Raw genomic sequence first — 20,250 nt, forward strand, 5'->3', positions numbered from 1 at the left:
CAATGTTCTTCCCTTTTTTTTTTTTTTTGTAGAAACAGAGTCTCACTGTACCGCCCTCGGGTAGACTGCCATGACGTCACACGGCTCACAGCAACCTCTAACTCTTGGGCTTAGGCGATTCTCTTGCCTCAGCCTCCCAAGCCCCTGGGACTACAGGCGCTCGCCACAACACCCGGCTATTTTGTTTGTTGCAGTTTGGCCGGGGTTGGGTTTGAACCCGCCACCCTCGGCATATGGGGCCAGCGCCCTACTCACTGAGCCACAGTTCTTCCTTTTAATAGATGGCACCTCCGTTCACCCCATTGCTCTCACCAAAAACATTAAGATCATGCATACTCCATATTCAATCTTTCAATTACAGGGGTCCTCAAACTGCAGCCCCTGGGCCACATGATGTGGTGTGATTGTATTTGTTCCTGTTTTGTTTTTTTTACTTCAAAATAAGATATGTGCAGTGTGCATAGGAATTTGTTCACAGTTTTTTTTTTTAAACTATAGTCTGGCTCTCCAATGGTCTGAGGGACAGTGAACTCACCCCCTGTCTAAAAAATTTGAGGACGCCTGCCTCAATAAATCCAATTGGCCCTGCTTTCAAAATGTACCCCCAGTTAACCACATCTCACTGTATGCAAGGCCAACCCAAAATTACTTCCCTTCAGAATTATTGCAAGAACCTCCCAATTGGCCTCCCTGCTTCATCTGGCCCTCTTATAATCTGTTTTCCACACAGATGCTAGAGTGAATCTTTGGTTTGTTTGTTTATATAATGTCAGAATATTACGGGGGTATGTGTGTTTTAGTTATGTAGTTTGCTTTTGTATATTTTAAGTCAAAAGTTATCAGTGTGCCCTTCACTTTGAGAATGTGCAGTGTACCATGAGGCATGAATTTACTCATCCCCTTCTCCCATCTTCCATCTACTTAAATTCTGTTGAGTTTTGCTTCCATGTGTGCATATAAGTGTTGATCAACTACTTCCAGTTTCGCATTGATTACACGTGTTTGTTTTTCCCTTCTGGCAATACTTCACTTAGAAGAATGGTCTCCAGTTCCATCCAGGTTGTTACAAAAGATACTAGATCACCATTTTTATGGCTGAGTAGTACTCCATGGTATAAAAATATCTCATTTTATTAATCCATTCATTTATTGATGGACACTTGGATTGTTTCCACATCTTTGTGGTGTATAGTTTGTGAATTATACTGATATGAACATCTGAGTGCATATGAACATTTTTCATAAAATGACTTTTTTTCCTTTCAGTAAAGAGCTACCTAATATTGGGATTGTAGGATCAAATGGTAGGTCTACTTTTAGTTCTTTGAGGTATCAACTTTCCATAGAGGTTGTACTAGTTTGCAGTCCAGCCAACAGTGTATGAGTGTTCCTTCCTCTCCACATCCATGCCAGCATCTATTGCTCTGGGACTTTTTGATATGAGCCATTTTCACTGTACTTAGTTGATATCTTAGAGTGGTTTTAATGATTATAGAAGTTATGCATTTTTTTCATGTATTTGGTGGCCATTAGTCAATCTTCATTTGAAAAGTTTCTGCTCATGACCTTTGCCCATTTTTTCATGGGGTTGTTTGACTTTTCTTAAATATTTGCTTGAGTTCTTAGTAGATTCTGGTTATTAACCCTTTACCGGATGCATAGCATGCAAAAATTTTCTCCCATTCTGTAGGTTGTTTATTCACTCTATTGATTATATAAATTTTATATAAGTTATATAAAATTATATAAATTTTATCAGGTCCCATTTATTTTTGTTGTTGCTGTGATTGCTTTTAGGGTCTTCTTCATAAATTCTTTGCCTAGGCCAATAACTGTAAGAAATTTTCCAACAGTTTATTCTAGAGTGACACATTTAAATAAAGGTCAAACCTTGTCTCTTCCTTGATCAAAAGCATCACCTTTCAGATAAACTCCAGAGTCCTTGCCATGACCTACAAGGCCTAACAGGATGCTATCCATGGCATTTCTGCCCTTTCTCTCTCCTGTCATCCTTATCCAGACATTGACCTCCTGGTGCTTCTCAAGTGCATTGCCCTTGCTGTCTTGCTGGGGCCTTGGCTCTGGTTTTCCCATTGCCCAGAATGCTCTTCTTCAGAGCAATGTACACTCTCTACTTCCTTCATGTCTCTGCTCTGTTGACACCTGTTAGAGAAGCCTTCCCTGTCATTTTCTAAGGCTTGGCTCTGCTTTTATTTTCCTTTGTAGATCCTATCTCTATCCAAATTTGTATCAATTATATTCCTCTTTGATTATTTATTTATTTTCAATCTCCAGCCACTAGACCTTAAAATCATGGACTTTATGAATGCATGGAAAATATTTACAAATATTTTCTCCCATTTATTAATATACTTAATTTATATTTCCACCACATTGCCTTTTAGTCCATGATTTTAAGGTCTCTATGATCTCTTTTTTTGGAGACTCATAGGACTCCTCCAATAAATATTTATTAAATGAATTTTTTAATGCATGAATGATCCCCTTTTAAGATTGGTATGATGATTACATGAAGTAAAGTATATAGCACATGGTAAGGTACCCATGAATATCTCTTTCTTTTATCATTATTATAATAAATAAAATGGAGCTGGCCATGGCAGTGGTGCATGGGAGCTCAGCATTTTGTGACATTTGTGATTACAAGTGTTTGCTTCTATCTCTGCATTGCACATATTTGCATCTGGCCTCTGCTCTTTTAGGGATAACTGGAGAAAACATATCCTTTGAGCTCTTGTCTAGGACTTTATTTAACCTGTAGATATTTCTTTTAAGCTCTCTACTTGAATGAGAAATGTCACCTTGGCTTCTAAGGCAAATTCTTCAACCCTAGAGGCAGACAGGCTCTAACCACCTGACACAACTTCCAGCCACATCTTACAGGACAAGACAAGGAAACTGATGAAGATCTCCTGGTGTCACACTGAAACAGCAAACATAAATTCTCAGGGCATACAGAATACCAGGTATGATGAAGGGTTTGAAAGAAGCAGTGCAGCATGTGAACACAGGTAGAAGACAAGTCTGTATATGTATAGGCACCAACCAATCACTCCCTCTGTCCTGGCTTCCCTTTCTGCATCCCTTCCCACCCTCACTGACCACCAGAAGTTGTTTCATGCCCTGGGAAGGAAGGGAAATTCTCCCCATTTCCCTAGTCAACCCCTAACAATTCACTCACAGTGGAAAGAGCATGAGGATGAGAGGAAAGCAGATGCACTTGTGAACTCTGGTCTTGATTCATATGAGCTGTGTACCCGTAGGCAAGTTGCTCACCTTCCCTCACACTCCAGGAATAAAAGAACATCTTTATGAATGATTGGGAGGATTGTGAGGAGTCAACTGGTAAAGCTTAGTCCAGCTCCATATTCCAAACTCCCTGTTACCCCTCTCCTGCCCATTCCATCCTCCACCCATTTGTACCCTGAAGAATTCTCAGAAAGTTCTCCCATGTCCTCTGTGACAATCACAATAATGCCCTGGTGTTGTGTGGTGGGTGTGATTATTCTATTTTTGAGATGTGGGTAGCCAGTCTCAAATCATCTGAACTCAGTGAGGAGGAAACAGAAAATGATTTTATTTTTCCTATATAATGCCATTTGCTTTAATAAACCTTTCTCTTCCTTGGTTGCACATCCCATGACAAAATCTTGGCAGATTCATTAACTTCCTGCTTACTTCAATGTATTAGAAGTCTGTCTACAGTAAAACTCCAGTTTTGTCTGCTATTTAAGTCTCCTTTCCTCCAGCCCCTATCTAGTCTATGGCCTGAAGGAGTTAAAGTTAATAGGGTCTATTCTGTTCCCCTGCTGATTCCAGATTCTTGCTTCAGTCTGGCTAAATCAAGAAATGTTTTGTAGTCCTCCCTATTTCAGTTTTTCAGAGATAGAGGGCCTTTTCACAATCACTGCTACTCTTACCTCAGACCCTGGTCCCCTATATCCGTCAGGATATGCTAGGTCATGCCACAGTGACAAGCAACTCCACAATAATTCAGGGATACCTAATTCCTCCCACTTCTTTAGCAGCTCTAGCTCCTCTGGAAGGTTTGAGCTATAGAATAGAGAGAAAGAGAAAAGAGTCATAGCTGGCCCACTGTTTCTGACCTTTCCATTAGATTATTGCTGTTTCTCTGGCTAGCCCTTTCTGGCTGAGAGTGCCCTACTGGTAGCCATAGTGGGGTTTTTCTAGAGGTCCCTGCAGGTCCTCCTCACTGAAGTACAATCCCACCACATGTAGGAGGGTGGGGAGAGCAGTATCTTATCATTTGTTTATTGCTGTGTACACACAACAATACATGATTTAATGGCTTAAAACACTAGTCTACTCTTTAGTTGCTGAGTGTATAGGATGACAATTTGGAGAGGACCCAACTGGACAGTTATTCTGGTCTTATCTAGACTCCCTCATGCCTATAAGGCAGCAGAATCTGCTTCTGAGGTCTCCCTAGAGTGATCAGGAATTTTTCATATCACGTGTCTCTCCTAATCCTTCAGACTACCTTAGGTTTGTTCATATGGTGGTTTGGCAGATTCCCTAAGGAAGGGCAGAGCATCATGCAAGATGTCTTGAGAGCTTGGCACTGCCTTAAGATTGCTTCTGCGTCTTTCTGTTGGTCAAATTCTCAAAACCAACTAGATTCAAGAAGTGGGATAACAGGCTTCACTTTTGATAGGAGGAGCTACAATGTCACATTGCAGAATGACAGGGATGAGGAGAAAAGAAGAAAACTGTGGGGTTTTTGTAGTTTGCACAAAACATTGATGACTACTGTATCTTCCTGGACTTCTGAGGTATAGGTGGGAGGGGTGAGACAGAGGTGGCTGAGCTTGGCAAGGTCACATCAACTTGTCTTATATATTGTGTAGGGCAGTCTGACCACACTTGATGAAGGCCTTCATTAGAATAGAGTAGTGGGTACCTTTTATTTTTCTTTGTTTTCCATTTTTCTTTTTTTCTTTCTTTTTTTTTTTGTTGTTGTTGTTTGTTATTTTTCATTGACATATAATAACTGTACACATTTATGAGGTACATAGTAATGTTTTAATATATACATAGTGGTCAGATCAAGGTATTTAACATATCCAGTATCTTAAGTATGTATCATTTTGGGGGGTTTGGAGCAGTTGATATCCTCCTCTTGCTATTTGAAACTGTGTATTATTATTAACTATAGTCATCCTACAGTGGTATAGAACACTAGAACTTATTCTTCCTGTTGAGCTGTAATCGTATATCTTTTAACTTTCCCCCTAGCAGTCTATTATCCTCTATTCTACTCTTCACTTCCATGAGATCAACTTTTTTTAACTTCCACATGTGAGAGCATGCAGTTTGTCTTTTTGTACCTGGATTATTTCACTGAACATAATGTCGTCCAGCTCCATACATGTTGCCACAAATGACAGGATTTCATTCCTTTTTATGACTGAATAGTAGTCCATTGTGTATATATACCACATTTTCTTTATCCATCCATCTGTTGTTGGTTGATTCTGTATCTTGGCTATTGTAAATACTCTGCAGTAACCAGAGGAGTGCAGATGTCTCTTTGACATATTTACTTTGTTTCCTTTGGATAAATGCCCAGTAGTGGGATTGCTGGACCATATATACTAGTTCTATTTGTAGATTTTTGAAGGACTTCCCTATTGTTCTCCATAGTGGCAATACTTAATTTATATTTCCACCGACAGTATATAAGAGTTCTCATTTCTCCAGATTCTTGCCACCTTTTGCTATTTTTTTTTTTTTGTCTTTTTGATGATAGCCATCCTAACTGGAGTGAGATGATACTTCATTATGGTTTTGATTTGAATTTCCCTGATGACTTGTGATGTTGGGAATTTTTTCATATATATGTTAACCATTTATGTATCTTCTCTTGAAAAATGTCAGTTCTGTCAGACATTTCTAAAAGTTCTTCTGTATTTTGGATATTAACCCCCTATTTACTGAATATTTTACAAATATTTTCTCCCATTTTGTAGGTTTTCTTTTCACTCAGCTGATTATTTTCTTTGCTATGAAGATTTTTAGTTTGATATCTGAGCACCTTTTTGTCTGCTGGAGATGTTAATTCTAGGCAATAGAAAGAACTCCCATGGATATTCAATTACAAAAGGAAGCCACCTTCAAGGTGAAATAACTTGTTGCATGTCATGCAGCTAGTTAGCAGGTGGTCCATTTCTTTTATCTGGGCAAAGGAAAAACTATGTAGTAATGAATGGTAATGAAAAAGAATTGTAAATGGGAGACATTTTTAAAATATCACTGTGGCTGGTGAAGACAGTTATGTGGATGGTGGTGCCAGCTGTCACTGGGTCTAGAATCTGGCAATCTCTATAGCCCACAACAAGGCACTCTTCTTTAAATCTAAGAACAAAGGATACTTCTTGAAGGATTTTAAACAAGAAGGTTCATGTGCTCACATCTGTGTTTCCAAAAGATCCCTATAGCTTCAGAGTAAAAACTGCATTAGAGGGACAGACCAGACTCAGACCCAAACCTTCCAGCAGTTAGTTCTTTTCCACATCCATTTTGATGCTTCTTTATAAGTCCCAATGGCAAAGGAGAAATGGTCTAGTTTATCATGGCCAAAAACAAGGGCAGGTCAGCAGGAAGAGCCTAGAAAGTCAAAGGAAGAAATCAACACTGTGTCCTACACACATACATACACACACACACACACACACACACATACACACACTGGTTACTTATACACATACTTCAGAGGTAAGCAGATTTGAGAGTTTCTGGTTCATGTTATGTGGGTAGTTGAGCTAGACAGATTTCACATCAGACAATGGACTCTTCTACTTTGCTGTAAGCAGAGACAAGAGGCTGCTAAGTGATCACAAGAGAGAAAGGCCAGCATTACACACCATCCTTTGAGCCCTTAAGTTCATTCACTTAGTATTTCCAATGGTTTAAATTCAAAAGACAAGTGATGTCAAAACCCAGTGCAATAGGACATGTTGACAGCACGTTCGTGATACCTGAAGGAGGCAGGGGAAGAAGAGCAGGGGCAGAAGCAGAGGCACAATGGGACCTCTTTCTGCTGTCTGGCTTAGCAGCAGGGGCGGGGTGTGCTGCTGAGTTCTCCCTTCGCGAGGCACTGCCATCACCCCACCTACACATGAGCCTCCTCCAGGCAAAGGGTGTCCGTGGGAACTGCACAGTGCATGGAGCAGACCCACCCCCACAGCCTGGCTCTGTGTGATTTGTCAATTCTAAGAGAAACTGTTCTGTTATTGTTTTGCAGCTCCAGAAACTAAAACGATCACTTTCTTTCAAGACCAAGAGTTTACGAAGCAAAAGTGCTGACAACTTCTTCCAGCGAGCCAACAGTGATGACGTGAAGCTGCAAGCAGACATGCTGGCCGAGGTCAGCCCCAGCTCCAGCCCACTCCCTGCACCAGGAAGCCTGATGTCCATGCCAGCCAGGGCAGGCCTGTATCCAGGCAGCAAGGCCCATTCCTTTCAGGAACACATCTTCAAGAAGCCCACTTTCTGTGATGTCTGCAACCACATGATAGTGGGTAAGGTCTCCCCTGCCCCCTCCTCCAGATCCCAGCGCCCCTGGAAAGCTGAGTGAGAGTGGTGGATCACGGGTCCAGGTTCCCACCGCAGACTTTGGGCCTCAGAGATTTACATGCAGGAGGATCGTTCAGGAGTGCTTTGGGGAGCAATATTTGTGAAAAGGTAAGGGAAGCAGGACTGGGCAGAGGGAGAAGTGGGGATGTGATATAGTTCTAATTCAGATTTCATCTGACCCCCCAGGGAGCCCTCAAGTTCTTTAGAGCTTTCATGCATTGAGGTAGCAAGTCTGGATCTTAGTACACCTGCATCAGCGTGTCTTTGTATGATGGCAACAAGTGAGACTTAGAATGTCTGTTGCTTCCCAAAGAGGTCAATGTCTGTCATCTCTGAACTTGGACATATCTGTGACTGGCATGTAAAAGGCAGGGTTCTACAATTTCCTTCACCCTTTGCCAGGCCCAGTGGAGGTTGGGATATTCAAAATGAGGTGCAATGTCAGCCCCTCTTACAATGGTATATACAAGGCCTGTCCTCATTTTCAGAAAACCATTATTTACTCAGAGTTTCATATTCTACTTACTATGATTTATGTTCTTCCTTCAACCAGGCCGTAGTTAGGAATAGTACTTGTATCAGTCAAGGATTTCCACCATAATACTGCCCAATGACTACTCTAAAAATCCATAGTTCTTTTCTTTCTTTAAATAGCTAGGCTTTACTCTTTACTCTTACCCAGGCTTCTTCAGATCAGCTGGGGTTTGGCTAATCCAGATTCTGCTCAGTTATTGTCGCTTCTCTCTGCTCCTTATTTCTTACCCCTTCCCTGAATCAGTAGACTAGCCATGACCTTTCCCACTGCAAGGACAAGTAAAAGCATACAAGGCTTCTTTAGGCCTTGGGTTGGAGAGGACGCAGTATGACTTCTGCTGGGATTCTGTTATCTGAAGTAAGTTACGTGGCCAAGCCCACAGTCAAGGGCTGGGAAGCCCACTCTGCCTCTAGTAACAGGCACTGCCAGCCACCTGAACAAAGGGCTCAGTAATCCAAACTACCACTTATGGTGGTCTCCGCATTACAGATCTTTTTTTCTTTTGGTTTGGTAGATTATGCTAAATTGCTAAATCTTGGTGCTCCCACCTTCCATTTCACATCCCATCTGGACGTGAAGCCTGGTATCTGACTGTCAGAGTGGGGGCTGAAGTGAAGGTCTCCTCCTGCTCCATGCTCAGAATACTTAGGCAATTCAGCCTCTTAGCTTCTGTGCCTGCCTAGCTTCTGAATCTGATGTGTCACTTTCAATTTCCACACAAATTTCCTCCAGGCCTTTTCAAGGCAATGCTATTCATAACCCCTAAATAGGTGATGATGAGGCTCTATTTTAAATTTCATTGTGATGAGTGTGTGAAAAGACAAACAGAACACGTGTTTTTAAAAATGAGAAATAGAATTGAGTTCACCTCCGAGGAATGTCATAGTCATTACCCTAAAGAGGATTCCAGGTACACCTCAAGTGTGGCAACAGTTTTGTAAGACTATTTTGAATATCACACTAAAAAACAAAACAAAACAAAAATGCCCACTGCTAAAGATATTTGCACTGTGCTTTTCTCTCAAGATTGAATTTATATTGAAACTGCCATTTTTTTTTTTTTTTTTTTTTAGAAAAGGGGAATACACAAGGCACACCCATTCTTTTTGAGAATAAAAAACCAAATCAAGGCTCCTTTGAGGAAAGAAGAAAGGGATTTAGGGAGGTGATGTGAGGCAGAAGGGAAAGGAGGAGAGAGAAAGGGCAGGAGGGAGGAGGTGAGGAGAGAAGTAGAGCTGGGGTAGGGCTGAGAAGTGCTCTAACTTCTTGAAACAAATCTTAGGGCTGTTAAATTCTCTGCTGTTAGAGCACAGTTGATCTGCCTTTTTCCTCTTTCCTCATCCTTCAAACTTAGCCTTCTGTCTCCACATACATTACCTATAGATTTCTTTCCTTCCAGCCACACATCATCATCATATTCTAGATTTTACAGAAAGACTGCCTGCTATTATCCACTCAGAATAATATGTTAGAAGAGATATTAAAGCTGTTTTTTCCTCCTCTCAACTGAGAACTAAAGTCTGTATAATGATAGCCAAGAAAAATCAAATTTCATTTGTGCACTTCCCATCTGACGGACACGTCTTTAAAAATACAATGAATCTGACATCCTCAATGGACACTCACAGTACATTTTATAAGGCCTCACATTTCTGACTTAAAGATGAACAGGCCACATATTTGCCATATGATCACTGATCAATAAAAGTAGACCAGATCCCAGTCTCATTTTCTGCCCATCCTTTTCTAATTTCTTTAGCTTCCTGGTGCCATATTTTCCCTTGCCCTTGGACTCGACACCTGAAGGTTGGTACTTACCTGCCTCCCAGATCCCTTGGGTTAAGTAAGCACCACAACATGCCATCTGGTTAATCCAATCTTACTTCAAGGACCTTGCTACCCTTTACAATCACCTCTTGGGCTATCCCTTCCAAGAAAATTTTATCACCTAATAAAGCCGAAGATGATCAACACAACTTTTTATGCAGATATAACAAAAATAAACAGTGAGGTGTGCCTGTCAGCTTTGGCGCTGAATGCCCCTGTGTTTGGGTCAATAGGACTCAATATCTGAGTCTTATGCTAGGCCAGGATGTCTTTGAAATGTCTCTTGTTCTTGGTTAGATGAATATATTTCCTCCACTAAGCAGATCCATGCTTGCCATCTTTAGGCCTTGACAATGAGAGTTGTGGTGGAAAGATTAATCTTCACTGTGTATGTGGCTTTCTATCTTTATTAACTATCTGCCATGACTCATTTCAAGAGAGTGGTGAACTTACATGGCAATCTACACCTCACTGAAATTTCGAAGACTTCAACAAGACAACATGTACTGTTAATATAACTAACTTAATGCATGAGTCTACTCCAACTAAGGAGATTTTTCTAAAGGACCCCATTCTTCTGTTTATTGTCAGATACCTTGTTTCCCAAACAATTTTTAAATTAACTAAAATTATTTAGGTAGAGTCCACTTAATAAGAGACACAGCATATTAAATGGACTTGTATTTTCTTATCAAAGACAAATACTTATCAAAATGGATTTCGTAGCCTATGACATCAGTTTCCTTATATAGTTGCTACACAAAGAATCATTCACTTTCATAACTATATGAGTGGCAACCACTGGGGACAATAATAGTAGTGAAGTCTTAGGTTAGCATTCCTATAAGCAGGGCCTGAGACAGGGTTCTTGTGAAAGTGGTTTGCTGTGGAGCTGCCCTCAGGAGGAGCGTCAAAGCATCAGGAAAGGCAGGGGGAAGAGCCTAGCAAAGAAGTGCTCTCAGCAGAGGAACACTCTAGACTGATACTACTGAGCATCCAACCTTGAGACAAGGAACTGGCCTTTACACACTCCTGTCCTTCAGTCATTGGACATGGCTTCCCCTAGGAAGTGCTGGGGGTGTGGCATCTTAGGCAAGATGCATCCCATTTAGCTGAGATCAATTCTTTGGGAAAAAGGGTATCTATGAGTCATTAGCAGCCAATGCTTCACAGAGTTAGCATGGTAAATGAGATCTGGATAAGGTACCAACAGGTAAACACACTTTAATGCTCCAAGATACAGTATAAAATACCTTGCACTAGGAATGAATTTAAAATTCACACGGACCCTGGCATTGTTGTACCTATACCATTGCATTACCATTAGAATGAATAATATAACATGAGGAAGTCCTACATTACACTGAGTCCAGGACCTTTCTGCTATGTTCTTGTTTGAACATTAGTTTAATTGTTTCCTGAACTATTCTGACCTCATCTCATTGCTCAGAAAAGCCATAAGCCATTAATCAAACCTTGAATGGAAAAAATACACACATACACACAGACATAGAACTAAAAAGACAAAGCAGTGTTTGTTCACCAATGAAGTCGGCTCTTGGTGAGAGAGACCAAACAAAGATTAAGGGGAATATTAAAAAGTAAATGTCGGGGTGGCACCTGTGGCTCAAGGAGTAGGGCGCCAGTCCCATATGCCGGAGGTGGCGGGTTCAAACCCAGCCCCGGCCAAAAATCAAAAAAAAAAAAAAAAAAAAAAAAGTAAATGTCAAGTCTGTGTACTGTCAGAATAGAATTGAACATTTGAACTGCTGCCAATCATTTAACGGGACAATTGTTCTAGGGGCTATAGAGCTTGTAAACAATAAAATATAAATGATCTCTAAAAACTTTTTTTTAATGTTTCAAGTAGATAGCCTCTTCCAGGCAATAATATATATATTTCCTATTAAAATGTAGTACCCAGAACTCAGTGGTTTATCCAGTGTTTGTTAATCTCTGTGTCTAGAACTTAACTGCTACTTTTCTACTAGAGGACAAAAATGCAGTATAATGCCAAGTCCAAAGGAGGCAAGTAGTTCCTTTCTGTTCTTTGTGCATTCATCCCATGAAAGAGATTCCCGGTGATTCTGGGCATAGAATTGTAAGTGAAAGTAGGTAAAACTGAAATGCCATCATGGTAAGAAGATGGTGACCCTGCCTAATAAAGAATGTTTGCAAGAGGTGGCAATGTTTGGCCTGGAAAAGACTTAGGGGAACATGGTCATTGACTTCAAAAAACTTAAGAGCTCTCATCTAGAAGGGGTTTACACCTACTTGGGGTCCCATGTACACAATGACAGATGATACAATAAGGCAGAGTTCAAGACACTCAAAAGAGTTCCTTAAAGTAATTCCAGAAATAGGCTCTTTGGATTTGGGGAGGGAATAAAACATGTGTATGCTGTAGTCCTGTATTCCTAGGATATTCATAGCACACATTAGCATTTTCAAGTCCTGACATCCTGAAAACAACCCAGGTATTATTATCAATGGAGAACAGAGGAAGTGAGGTGAATGGATTATATGTCAGCGGTTCTCTCAATATCTACTTTTCCCTAATTCCACTTGGCTGCTACTGAATGCTATTTGGCATGTATCTCTTTAGTGTATGCAATTCAGAGAGACTTTCTCTGAATTTTCAAAGTCAAATTCATTAAAGAGTTATTACAACTTTAATACAAGGTCCAGTGTCCTCATAGAAATTCTCAAATAGAAATTACATGCATGAACTGTGGTTGTACCCAGCACCTTTCAACTAAAGAGCACATAATACTTTTAAGCTAGCATCTGCTATTATTTTCCTGAAATTTTATGCCTGCTGCCAAGTACCGTGTATTTTAAGAAATCTCTCATTGAAAATGACTTAAATGAAAAATTAAACCATATTCCTTCCAGCAAAGATTGAGCAAAAGTTGATAATGGTAGGCTTCAAAGAAAGAGGTATTCTAGAGTCTCACACAGAAATAAAAGAACACCCGTTAGTGGCTAAAGTTGTGCTCTGAGGCATCGCATGGGATCTGCATGTCATTTTTTATAAAACGTAAAAATCCCTGAGCTGCTGCCAGAAGACAGGACAGAAGAATCAGTGGGAGCCCTTACCTTGTTACTGCATTTCCTACTACTCTTGCACAGATATTCTCCTCCCTGTGGAAGGTCCTGACACTGTTTTCTGGGCCCATTTTCAGGGATTCAGCTCTTCTTTCTTTGCTCTTTTTTCTGGAACATCTGAATGCCCTCCTTCTTAATCCATCTCTCCATTAATCAAATCCTAAATCTATCAAAACCCAACTAAAATTCACTTTCCAGTTCTATGGTGATCTCTTCTCTGAATGTGTCCATGTCTTTGGCAGCCTAAACTTTGGGAAGATTCTTAAAGATATGACCAGCTCTAATGTCTGTGCCTGTTGCCACAGCAGCAGCACAACACACACCTGGCTCATAGAATTATAAAAATAGTTACTGAATGAAAAATAAATAATCTGCCTTCAAATGCCAAAAACAGAAATAGAAATATATTTTAAAAAATACGAGAACATGCAAAAATTGCTCATCTTTCTTAAAGTCACTCCCAGGTATATTAATGGTATATACTGCCCCCAAAGAAGCTTGACGCAGAGGCCTGATTCCCTCACCTGTCATCTTTCCCATCCTTTCCCCTTTGTGTTGCATATTGCAATGGAAAGTTACTCAGTGCACAAAGGTCAGTACAGGGACATTTTCATTGTGAATTATACCCATATCAAATAAAATGGCATCCTATCCAGCTTCAAACCTCTGTCAGGAGTTCCACTGTCGTAATAATACTTCTGTCTATCTTAGGTTTTTATATTTGCTTGATATGCCTTAATCTAACCTTTCAGTGACCTTTGTCATGTTATCTAAGTGCCTCTTTTAAAAATAAACATACTTAGATTTTAGATTTGTTTTTCAGCCAACCTGAATTTTTATTCTTAAGCAGATTATGGATTTGTATTTGTTGTTAGGAGTGAAATACTTGACTTTTCTTCTGTCTTACTACTATACACTTTCTATCTTTGTGTTTCTTGTTTCCTTCCGTGCTTGCGTGTGTATGGACCATCTATGGTTTATGTGTTCCTTCTTTTTAATAACCTTCCACATTTTAGAAAATACATATTATATTCTTCTTCTACTTATGTTTTCAACAAACATTCTTTATTCTATATTTCTCACGTTACTAAGAAGTAAAAATAAATATGGTACTTTGATTCCTCTATTACTTTAAGTAAATTTACCAAACTTTTAATCCCAAGCACCATCTCTCCAGAAATGGTATGTTCACGTACTGTTTTTGCATATTAAGTATGGCACTCTTTTCAATCCTTATTTTTATTGTTACTGCAATGTTTTATAATTCATACCTCTGATTGAGAATAACTCTTAAAATATCTATACATTTTGTAACAAGATTGATATCTCTAGACATTTCTATTTCTAACTGATTTCAACATTTACCACCAGTTCTATTACTACACAACTTCTTTATTTTTTTCTTTTCATTGATACATAATAGTTGTACATATTTATGCAATACATGTGATACTTTGATATGTGCATATAATGTGTAGTGATAAAATCAGGGTATTTAAGATAGCCATAACCTCAAACATTTACCATTTCTTTGTGTTAGGAACATTTCAAATCTTTTCTAGCTCTATATGACTTATTTTTAAGCTCTTATTTTTGTTTTGTTTCCTCAGTTGTTCGAAGTATGTTTTCAGCAATATTTTTGAGAAGAAAACATAGGTACCAAATACATAAGGAAGTAAATCACCGTGGAGGCCACTTGATTGGCTAATAAATCTCTTGCAGATGGGGTCAGCTTGGTAAGCAGAGTCCACCTCAGGACTTGCAGGTTTGACTTAGTGCCCCTCAGCTCCATTCTTTAGCACTGTTTCCCTGCCCACGTTGCTTTCACTGACGCTAGTAGCACAGTCTGTCCTTTTATATTCGTCTATAAAATCCAGGCATTTGGGAACTACTGCTCTTATGTTAGTAATTAAATCATCTCCAATGTCAGTTCTGGCTTCACTGAACACTTAATAAGGCTTTTGATTGTGAAATTTATTTTATTTTATTTTATTTTTGCTTACTGTATTCTTCATATATTCTTTCAGGGTTTTTAAAAATATTTTTTTCACCCCTTTATTATAACATCTGGTTCCCTTATATTTTATTTTCAACCAAAAGCAGACGCTGTCTGTAATTATCTTTTGTTTAATAAAGTATAACACTTAAAAGTATTTCTTTCATTGTGGCATTGTCTAAAGGAGTAAAGGAGACAGGTTATGTAATGTAGTCACATAGGCTGGCATGTGGCAGATGTGACGACGTAAACCCCAGTGGGGAGAGGCTATGCTGTCAGGTTCTCTGTAGTATCCTTAGCACTAAGCCTGGCACCTATCCAACTGTTGGTCAATATGAATTTGTTAATTGAGTGAATGAGTGTTCAACCAGTGAAAAATGTTATCAGAATATTACCAGAATTATGGTCATGATTATTTTTATTACACACAACGCAAAATACTGAGAAGTAATAACCCTTTACCTTTCGAGCATCCACTGAGCACCAGCTGATGAGGGGCCCTGTGCTGGTATCTGGGGACCCCAAGTCTAACATCTTCATAAACTTAAGTGAGGAGACTCATACGTAGCAAAGGAAAAGGGACATTCTCTGAAAACTGAGAGAGAGAGAAGGAGCCCCGGCTGTGTAAGCTGAAGACTGCGGGGCTTCCCTCCATGGCAGGCTCTGCCCTAGTCAGCGGACAAGACAGGTTCTGCAGGCCTGCTGATGCTCTAATGGGCCTTCCAGAGTTACCCAACCCCTCAACTCCATCCAAGTAACCAGACTGGTGTATGCTAAAGCCAAGTTGCTGATGGAAAAATATCTGAATTCCATTTAGGATATTTTGGGGGGAAGTCATGAAGCCAAAGGAACTGTTAGAGTCTAGTTCATTCAATGTTCTGGTCATACTGCCACATATTTTCTAAATCTGTATGTATTTATATACAGATACTGCCTCCCCTCTCCAGCCTATCCTGAAAGATCACATGACTATTATGAATGAGAAAAGGTCCAAGTGGTTAAGAGAGTCTTTACATGCATACAATTCCCCAGAAAATAAAAATTCCCCATGTTGCCAGACACTGCTTCTATCTTGGAACTTCCTAAATGTGGAACTTCCTTCCTGTCAACTGTTTATTTTACTAGTAATTGACTGAAATCTTAAATGGTCAAATTTGGGGGAAAATCATTTTTTTAAGTCAGCCAAAGGAAAATAATAGTCTCTCTTACATCATAAGTTCATGCCTGGGTTTCTAGCACTTAGGGAGGCTAAAGGGAGAGAATTGCTTGAGCCCAAGAGTTCACCCAGCCTAAGCAATATAGAAAGACCTCATCTCCACAAAAAATAGAAATATTAGCCTAGTTTGGTTGGCATAAACCTATAGTTCTGGCCACGTGGGAGGCTGAGGCAAGAAGATCACTTAAGCCCATGAGTTTGAGGTTGCAGTGAACTGTGATGATGCCACTTCCCTCCAATCTGGACAACAGAATGAGTCCCTGTCTCAAAAACATTTTTAAATTGCACAAGATCGTGTTTACAAGTGTTTTTGGTGATTTCTTGAATCAATGTGTAGAAATGATCTTTTAGGAATATAATGGTTTTCTTACCCCCCAAAAGAGATTTATATTTAGAAGCCTTGGCTAAAAGGAAGCAGCACACAGGAAGGTATCTTCAGCGCCTAAGTAACAGACTCGAGGGGGGAGAATGTCTGATCACTTCAGGTAGGCTTTTGCTATATTTTTAGTCATTCCATGTAGCTCACCAATTAGGTGGTGTTTAGTAACATCACAACATGTGTATTCTGAATACATATTTCCATGTTCTTCTGGGACCCATTGTGCTTAATGTATTTTCTTCTTGTTCCATCCATGAAGAAATTTAAGTTTCCAAGGCAGAAGGAAAGGAAGAGAAAGATGGAGTTTAGCTAGGGTTTGGAGAGGGAAAAAAAAGTAGACACCAGTTGAATCCCAAATATACTCTGAGAATTTTCTAAGCTTATAGCTGGAAAGCCTTTTCCTATCTGTGATATTACTAATTCTGCCTTCCTGCCTGAGGTCCAAATCAAGCCATGACAGACAAGTGTTGAGAAGTTGCTTGCCTTTTGAATCCTGATTAATCCTGTTTGGAGGCTGGGAATCTACGTGACTAGGCTGTCTCTAGTTATAAACCTGGGGGAGACATAGACCTATTGGAAAATGTGTATCCTGCACGATGATTCCGCTATAACAAGGATGCTCCACTGACCTGGTTTAGAATTATCCTCTTGGCTGTGCAGCCACAGTGGATACCTAATCATAGAATGACAGAACTGGGCCAGTGTATAAATCAGGACAGTCCTTTGTGTATGTCTGGGATCCAATGCATCAGGCAGGTAGGGTGTGTTTATGTGTGCACATGCGCACATCTTTGGGAGTGTCTGTACATTGTGACCCACCTATTAAGGACTGAGGATGAGGGGAAGTGAAATACAAGGCTAAATTCTACTAAAGTATCTTTTTCTCTGTAGTGTATCAAACACTGCCTGGTTGCCCATCCATTGAAACAAAGCAGATATCATTTCATCACATGCTAAGCTTACTTTGAAAGAAAATGCAGAAACCTATAGGTGTCCTGCACTCCCTGACCCAACAAATCACAGTAAACAAGCCCACACAGTACACATGTGGATGGTTGCACGTGGACACCCAAACACCTACACTCTCACCTCTGGTCAGGGAAATGGCTTTCCCCTGACACAGCAAGAATGTGGTTCAGAGAGTTTAAATCCACTACCGCCTGTACCTCATTGATCCTTTGCAGTCTAAGACCCACACACCATCTTCACCACATTTATAATGCCATGAAGAGAATTATCAATAATGTATATATAATTAAAGCTGACAAGGGACCATGAACCAGCCTGACTTTGTTGATTTAGAAGGACTATATCACTTTGCCTGGTATTAGTCTGATACGAGTATCCCTGTTTGTAAAAACTCAAGGAATGATTTCAAGGAATACTTTCTGAGCATCCATTTTATCATTAAAAAAAAAAAAAAAAAAAAAAAAACAGAAAAGAAAAACACCTATGTGATAGATTTGTGGTAAAGATGAAATGAGTCAGTACCAAAATGTAGTAATGCTCAATTATTAGTAATGTTTAAGACACTTTGCTGCTTCTCCACCTTGCTGCCCTGAGTCCTGCTATAGGGGCTGTGTGCTGCTGCTCTCAGGTCAATGGCCAGACATTTGCCATCTGACGCCTTGGTGATGCTAAAACATTTAAATAGGTCCACAATGGAACAAAGCACCTTCTTCCTCTGTAAAACCTGCCACTACACACATGTTCTCTCTCCTCTCAGAGTAGATGGCACCTCACCCACTCAGCTGCCTGGACCCTTTATAAAAGTCCCTTCCATGACCACATTTTGACAGGGATACTTCTGTGGCTTCTTTGCCATCAGCACCCACCTTACTTTCCACTGTTCCCCAGTCCAGGCTTTGCTACATCTCAATGAACTGTTTCAAAAATTTCCTAAATTACATTATTTCTTTTCATCACTATCTCCTCACCCACTTTGCACATGGCTGCCAAATTTCTTCTGGAAACAAACTGCCAACACATTATTGCTTTTCTCAAGAATGCTTGCACTACCTCAAGCCTAAAGAATTACAATCATGCTCCATAGTTTGATTTGCTAAAATGTCCAGTAACTAACAAAAGCAAAGTAAGGGCTTTGTCCCATCAGATTTGTAGTAGCAAAACTTTGTTCATTATCCCTGACGTTCATCAACAATGTGAATGGTGAACATCGACAAGTGGATCATCACAAAAACTCAAAATGCAGCCTGCAAAACAAAGTCCGGAGAGAGGCAGGATAGTGCAGAGGACCCTGAGAGTGGAAGAGAGCGTGAGCTTGGACAACTGTCAATCCCAGTGTCTCAAAATGAGGTTGGAAGCAGTGATATAATTTGTGAACAAAGAAGCAAAATGATGCATGTGAAAGTACATTTTGGACTATAAAGCTCAAAACTGTTCATTATTATTGAGCTATTTCTATGTGCAAAAAGCAGGTTGATATGAATCATATGTAAAATTTCTGGGAAACACTTTGGAGATGGAGGGAAGGGGTTGGTTATGAATTGGCCAGTCCATTCTTGGAGTCCTGGGGATAAATATAAATCCTGCAGCAAGAAGAACAATTCTGAAGAAAGTAAGATTTAAACACTGTAGGCCTCAGAAAAGAGATGAGATGGGGTGGCAGAGATTATTAATACCAGGGTCAGGAGGGTCAAGTCTAGATGTTTCCCAGATGGTCATGAGAACACATGATTGTTCAGAAAAAGCCCTCCTCCCAAAACTTCAAGCAAAACACACGAAACAGAAGGAAAGCTTGCCAGTTCTGGTATTAGGATGTGAACTGATGACCCAGAGGGCAGAGGCTATGAACTCCAAACACAAGGCCCTAAGCCAATGAAACTCCAGTTGCTATTTTTAAAAGCCAAGTGAGGGTGAGGGGTGGGGGAAGTAAAGAGAGTTTTTCCACTAGTAGTCAGGAACCAAAATAAGAAAGATCAACAGAGGCATTTATAAACAATGAATGCCATTAATTTTTTTAAGCTAAAGCAGAGTTGGAAAAGATGTAGTATAGCAGGAAAAGGGTAAAAAATAAACAGAGAAACATGACCCAGTGGTCTTCATATTTTTTAATGGGCTCTTTTCTGCTTCCTTGATAGCATTTCAAAGTCACTAGTGATTTACAATACCATTAAATTTCCCATAAACTTGGAAAACATCTTGTTCAATTGAACTTAATGTAGGGGAGAGATGGGATGGGTTGTATTCAATTGGCATCCATACTAGAGTTCAACTATGATAGGAAATATGTTCCCGTTTTATCCCTTTACCAAAACTACTGAGCAATATCTAAAGTCTAGGGAAAGTTTAATTAAGCTGTAAAGTTCTAACTCCAAAGCTCAAGCTATTTCTAATATACCATACTATGAGGATAGTAATAAGTAAACTTGGGCTACTTTGGGGATGGTGAGAAAGAGAAGCTTTTTTAATAAGCTTTGATTTGATTTGTGTCTGCTTAACTTCTCAGCATGGTGTGACAGGAAGACCATTAGACCAGGAGGCTGGAGACTAGTATTTTAATGCCAGCTCTGCCATGAAGGAGCAGTATAATATTTTTCAAAACTGAGCCT

The 20,250-nt window shown here is 39.8% G+C and overlaps 1 protein-coding gene across 1 annotated transcript in view; it reads left to right on the top strand.

The window, feature by feature from the left end:
* The window catches only part of STAC (SH3 and cysteine rich domain), a 167,133-nt gene that overhangs the window by 67,468 nt on the left and 79,415 nt on the right, over positions 1-20,250 (top strand). The window contains exon 2 of the mRNA XM_053600530.1: positions 7,286-7,562. Coding sequence (XP_053456505.1) covers positions 7,286-7,562 — 277 coding nt within the window. The remainder of the gene's footprint in view (positions 1-7,285; positions 7,563-20,250) is intronic.

Source organism: Nycticebus coucang, chromosome 8, assembly GCF_027406575.1.
Source record: "Nycticebus coucang isolate mNycCou1 chromosome 8, mNycCou1.pri, whole genome shotgun sequence".
Classification (NCBI taxonomy): domain Eukaryota; kingdom Metazoa; phylum Chordata; class Mammalia; order Primates; family Lorisidae; genus Nycticebus; species Nycticebus coucang.